Here is a 6,000-nt window from a genome sequence, read left to right as displayed (position 1 = left end):
TGTCATGTAAACCATGATCCTGAAAAACGTTGTCTCATTTTTACTATGCATTATACCAGCAGTTATGGTCGAAATTACAATTAAAGTTGACTTGATTTGACTTTATCCAATATCTTTTAGTTACTTCTGACTGTCATCAATCTAATTTAAAATGCATTGGGAAGCAAAACATGCTTTAATCCATGAGAATAAAAATGTCCAGCTACTGGTCCATCAAAACCCATACTTTATTTCATGTATAGGAATACAATTTACATATTAAATAACACTATAATAGAACGATTTACTATAGTTTCCGACAGAAAAAAAGGAGATTTTTTCAAGTTACAAAACACCACATTTTCAAATGGGTTATGAGACAAACTTGTTCAGTAACTGCCTAGGTCTATTCCTATTGCACACACCAACGATATAGTTGAAAATACCTGCAACTTTGACGACCACTGCCCCAAGAAGTAATAAATGTTAAATGCCTTTGAAATGTGATGACACTGTATTCATAGTACTGCTCAATGCACATACAGCTTTCGACATAGCCACCACAAAACTATGAAGGAGTTGAGACTAGAAAAAAATTAGCTTTATATGAAAATATAAAATTCTGTGATTATATAACATAGATACAAAGTCCCCATAAGATGCCTGCAAAGCAACAAAATATTTACAATTTGATTTGTCTGCTACCTTTAAGAATGAATGTAGATTATGATTTTCAGGACATGATATATGATCTATGAATGTATTTGCCTAAAACACAGAAACAAAATTATTTTTGAAGACAACTACACCATGAGGTTAAAAAGAAAATTCAAATATCTCCCCTTTGTTGAGAAAAGTTTTTTTTTCTTTTTTTTATATAGATAGTTTTTCTTGAAAACAGTTCAAGCTTTTTAATTGCCTAAAAGTCTGATTCGTGTTTGCCCCTTCAAAATGTTTAGTTTGTATAGAAAATGTCTCCTACTTTGTGAAAATACCTCTTTTTTTTAATACATAAAATTTTGTAACTTTTGTTTTTACTTCCAGGTAGCAGTTTTCTTAAGGGTGTCATGTCAAAGAGAAATATTACAGCAAATTCTGTCCAGCATTGCCGTATTCTTCCCATTGATGAGAACAAAACTACAACTGCAGAGAACTAACTGACTATCACAAATGAATCTTATGTACAAATATGGTCTGCTCCTTAAAAAGAGAAACCATAGAGATTCTACATTGCAATTAAGGTATGTACTGTATATCTGTGCGAAAGTTTATTTATTCGCTAGGCATAAAAATACGAACTGGCATCTTGATAATATTAACATTCATCTTATTGAGTCATTAATTGAGCTTACAAATAAAAAAAGTGCACCCTGGACTGAAGAGACATTTTAAAAATAATTAATAAGACAATTAAAACTGTATTTCTGGGAGAGAAAAGAATGACTACATTCTGCTGAGAACTACTTTATATCTTTGGTAAGTTAAAAAGTTTGTTCCACTGACATTATATGATCTGAGATTTTTAAAAAAATATTTTGAAATGACAAGTATAGAGCAGGCAAATCTGCTACATTATTGGTGAAGCCTTTATATAAGTAATGGTGTAACTTTATTATTATCAAATGATCCGTCATTTTTGCACTTATGTAATTCACATGTTAATCTATCTTTTTTAATATCAACACTCACATCCTTGTAAAAGAAACTATGCATTTTTATTAATCCTTCAAAGGGCTTAGTAATTCTGCACCTTACATGCAATACGACTGTTTCCTTTAAGAGATTTATTACTTTTCAGCTATATGCAAAAAGTCAGCTTTTCTCCATAAATATCCAGTTACAATCTGTTACATTACAAATGTAACATTGTTAGAAATTGACAATTTAATTGCTTTACCCATACCCCTGGCATAGTAAATCCAAATTATAAAGAGTTTTTTTTTGAATTTTTATACTCTGATTACTGGAATGTAAAGTTGTATCACAGGCATTTCGCAAAGATTTGCCAGGCTCACATAATGTATTACTTCAAATGATATCTAAAATTACACCATTTATGCATAAAAGAGGGCTCCATCTGAACTAATCTCCAACCAAAATGTAGAATGCTTCTTTTTTGCAAAATTACTGCAAAGCTATCTCTAAACACAAATTCCATCTTCCTATGCACACAGCTAATGAAAGATTGCAGACAGAATAGCTTTGTGGAGTTTTGAGCTTTTGTCCTAGATATTAATTGGCTGTAACACTGATCAAATAGTGCAAACTAGAATGAATTGAGATTTTGTTTTGTGAAGCTAGGAGGTGCAAATACTCAGCAGGATAACAGTAAGAATCAGAATGGTTAAAACATTGAAACTCTCATCACTGTGAAAAGTACAGTCAGGTTGTCAGTAAAATTGGAACCTGGCAATAAAGGCCTCAAAAGTTCATTCAGTCCTTAAACATTTTTCAAATGAAGTGCCATTTGCAAAAAGCTTCATATTACACAAGAGATTCCATGCTCTCTGCTGGATCTGATTCATCAGTGATAATGATGGTGCCGTTTTTGTCAAATGATGAGGGGCCATTCCCATTCTCTTTTGTGCTGATTAAGCTGAGCATTGCTTTATATAGGAACTGATACTGCTCCTGTGCAAAGACAGACAAGATGAAATAAGTTATGAGAATCTGTTAATACTTGAACAGTCAAAGTTATAACCATTGCAAAAACGTGGAAATTTAAAACAACGTAGTTAATGTATTAAAAGATTAGTGAGATTGGATTATAACAAATAAATGCCTGAACAACCTATTTATTGGAAGATTCACAAATATAATGTGATATATTAGATCTTGACCTTGATCTTGACGATTTTAGTAACATGTATAAGTTTTGCATATTAACTTCAAGGAAACATTTATGAAGTTTATAGTTATCAATGCAATATGGAGAGATATTTTAAGTTTTCATTATCAGGTACTTACAATGTCTGTGAAAACTCCTGGCCTCATAAGGTTTATCATCTTTGCAACCTGGTACACATCCACAGCAGATTCACACTCCAGCTGCTGTGAAAGGGTGGTAAGGCCACAGAACAGCCCAGCAGAGACACCTCCAAACCTGCATAACATAGAACGAAAGTAACTCTTTAAGATATCAGAATATCTCCTCATATGGCCTTCTGCATTTTCTTTATTTCTGCTAGTATCGCTCCATTAAAATACTGTTTCTAGATGCTCAGTTCATAATAACTACTCTTAACCTTTTTAACTATATTAATAGAAATTTAAACTATTCATGAGTTTATATCAGAGGATCTAATTAAATAGTTGAGAAATTTACAGTCCAAGACAATTATTTTTCAGGCAAGACTAAATTAAATTAAGGGAATTATAGTGACTACAGGCCTTGATTAGAGAAGGGGGGGGGGCAACATAGGTATTGAAATAGGAAGGTTGTTTAAATAAGTGTGAAGTGATTTACTTTGCAAGGTCGAACTTGATGCAGAGTACAAGGTTAATGGCAGGATCCTTTGCAGTGTGGAGGAACGGAGGGATCTTGGGGTCCAAGTCTATGTAGTACATGCTTCAAAGTTGCAGTGCAAGTTGCTAGGCTGGTTGAGAAGGCATATGGTGTGCTGGCCTTCATTGGCCAAGGCACTGAGTTCAAGAGCCGCGAGGTAATGTTGCTGCTCTATAAAACTTTGGTGAGACTGTGGCGACCCATTTCCTGGCACATCCGAACCGGCTCACAATTAGATAGCCTACGGGGGTTTGCGAGCACAGAGCTTTGGAGCCTCTGCGCCACGGGGGGCAGGTTGAGGGATGGTTAAAAGTGAGGCTGAGGATTTCGAATAAAGTTTTTTCCTTCGACTGCAGTTACCAACTCCCATGTCGTAATTTTAGCGCTGCATGTAGCACACCGCTACAATTGGTGACCCCGACGGTCCAAACGATTTTTGGACCAGAAATGACCGACGCCGCCTCTGTTCATGCGGTTTCGTTGAAACTGCCGGGTTTCTGGACACAGCGACCGAACCTATGGTTCCAGCAAGCCGAAGCCCAATTCCACGTTCGCCAGATCACCTCAGAAGACACCCGCTACTACTACGTGGTGAACTCCCTCGACCAGGATACAGCAGCCCAGGTCGCGGAGTTCGTACAGTCGCCCCCGGCAGATGGCAAGTACACGGAATTCAAAGCCCTGCTCCTCAGGACTTTCGGACTCTCACAGCGCGAGCGGGCTGCCCGTTTACTGCACCTGGATGGCTTGGGTGACAGACCTCCATCGGCTTGGGTGACAGACCTCCATCGGCTTTAATGAATGAGATGTTGTCTCTAGCCGACGGACACACACCCTGCCTCACGTTTGAGCAGGCATTCCTGGAGCAGCTGCCCGAGGACATACGCCTGCTGCTGTCCGACGCGGATTTCAGTGACCCCTGGAAGGTGGCAGCCCGGGCGGACTTGCTGTGGAACGCCAAAAAGGTGAGCGGGGCGTCCATCGCACGGATCTCCCAGCCACACTCCTGGCAGCAAACCAGTCCAGGCCCAGCCGCAGAGCCCGCCAACCCCCGGCCCAATGAAGACTGGTGCTTCTACCACCAGCGGTGGGGCGCAGAAGCCCGCCGTTGTTGCCCGCCCTGCAAGTTCCCGGGAAACGCCAGGGCCAGCCGCTATGGCGGCTGGCCATCGGGATAGCCTCCTGTATGTGTGGGATAGAAGGTCGGGACGCCGGTTTTTGGTCGATACTGGGGCCGAGATCAGCGTTTTACCTCCGACGAGTTACGACACCCGCAGCAGGGCACCGGGTCCCCCCCTGAGGGCCGTGAACAGCAGCACAGTAAGGACCTATGGCACCCGTCAGGTGCAGCTACAGTTCGGCTCCAGCCAGTTCACGTGGGACTTTACACTGGCCGCCGTAGCCCAACCGCTTCTGGGTGCGGATTTTTTGCGGGCTCACAGCCTACTGGTCGACCTGCCCAGGAAGAGACTGGTACACGCCGAGACCTTTCAGACGTTCTCCCTGGGTGCAGCCCAGTTGCCAGCCCCTCACCTCGGCTCCATCACGCTGTCCGACAACGACTTCACCAGGGTCCTGGCTGATTTCTCATCGTTTCTGGCACCGCAGTTCACAGCGGCCATGCCCCGACACGGCGTACAGCACCACATCCTGACCCAGGGACCACACCTCCACGCCCACGCTCGGCGGCTTCCCCCAGACAAGCTCCGACTGGCGAAGGAGGAGTTCCAGAGGATGGAGGAATTGGGGATCATCTGGCGGTCCGACAGCCCATGGGCCTCCCCCCTGCACATGGGAGGGGAGGCTGGAGACCGTGCGGCGACTACCGCAGGCTGAACGAGGCTACCACACCGGACCGCTACCCTGTGCCGCACATTCAGGACTTTGCAGCAAACCTGTACGACGCACGGATCTTCTCCAAGGTAGACCTCGTCCGAGGGTACCATCAAATCCCGATGCATCCTGACAACGTCCCCAAAACGGCTCTCATCACCCTGTTTGGCCTTTTCGAGTTCCTCCGCATGCCGTTCGGCCTGAAGAATGCCGCACAGACGTTCCAGCGGTTAATGGACGCGGCGGGACGGGACCTGGACTTCGCGTTCATCTATTTGGACGACATCCTCATAGCCAGCAGCAGTCGTCAGGAGCACCTGTCCCACCTCCGTCAACTCTGCGCTCGACTGAGTGAGTACGGTCTTACAATCAACCCCGCCAAATGCCAGTTCGGACTCGATACCATTGACTTCCTGGGCCACAGGATTACTAAAGATGGGGCAGCCCCTCTGCCCGCTAAGGTAGATGCGGTCCGCCACTTCCCCCAACCCACCACGAACAAAGGCCTTCAGGAATTCGTAGGTATGGTCAATTTCTACCACCGCTTCCTCCCTTCAGCTGCCCGGATCATGCACCCCCTGTTCGCCCTGATGTCGGGTCCGAGCAAGGACATTACCTGAGACGAGGAGTCCGCCCCCGCTTTCGTTCAAATGGAGGAAGCTTTGGCGAACGCTGCAATGCTA

The 6,000-nt window shown here is 43.4% G+C and overlaps 1 protein-coding gene across 5 annotated transcripts in view; it reads right to left on the bottom strand.

The window, feature by feature from the left end:
- Nucleotides 1-203: 203 nt before the first annotated feature.
- Nucleotides 204-6,000, bottom strand: part of LOC132377830 (receptor-type tyrosine-protein phosphatase gamma-like) — a 671,456-nt gene continuing 665,659 nt past the window's right edge. For all 5 annotated transcript variants that reach the window (XM_059944241.1, XM_059944240.1, XM_059944242.1 and 2 more), the window contains 2 exons: nucleotides 2,947-3,082; nucleotides 204-2,610 (listed from right to left, as the gene is read on the bottom strand). In XM_059944241.1, the coding sequence (XP_059800224.1) occupies nucleotides 2,464-2,610; nucleotides 2,947-3,082 (283 nt within the window). In that variant the 3' untranslated portion in view covers nucleotides 204-2,463. The remainder of the gene's footprint in view (nucleotides 2,611-2,946; nucleotides 3,083-6,000) is intronic.

The sequence above is a fragment of the Hypanus sabinus genome, chromosome 19, assembly GCF_030144855.1.
Source record: "Hypanus sabinus isolate sHypSab1 chromosome 19, sHypSab1.hap1, whole genome shotgun sequence".
Taxonomy (NCBI): Eukaryota; Metazoa; Chordata; class Chondrichthyes; order Myliobatiformes; family Dasyatidae; genus Hypanus; species Hypanus sabinus.
The sequence above is the reverse complement of the archived record's forward strand: the minus strand, read 5'-3'. Positions and strand labels throughout refer to the sequence as shown.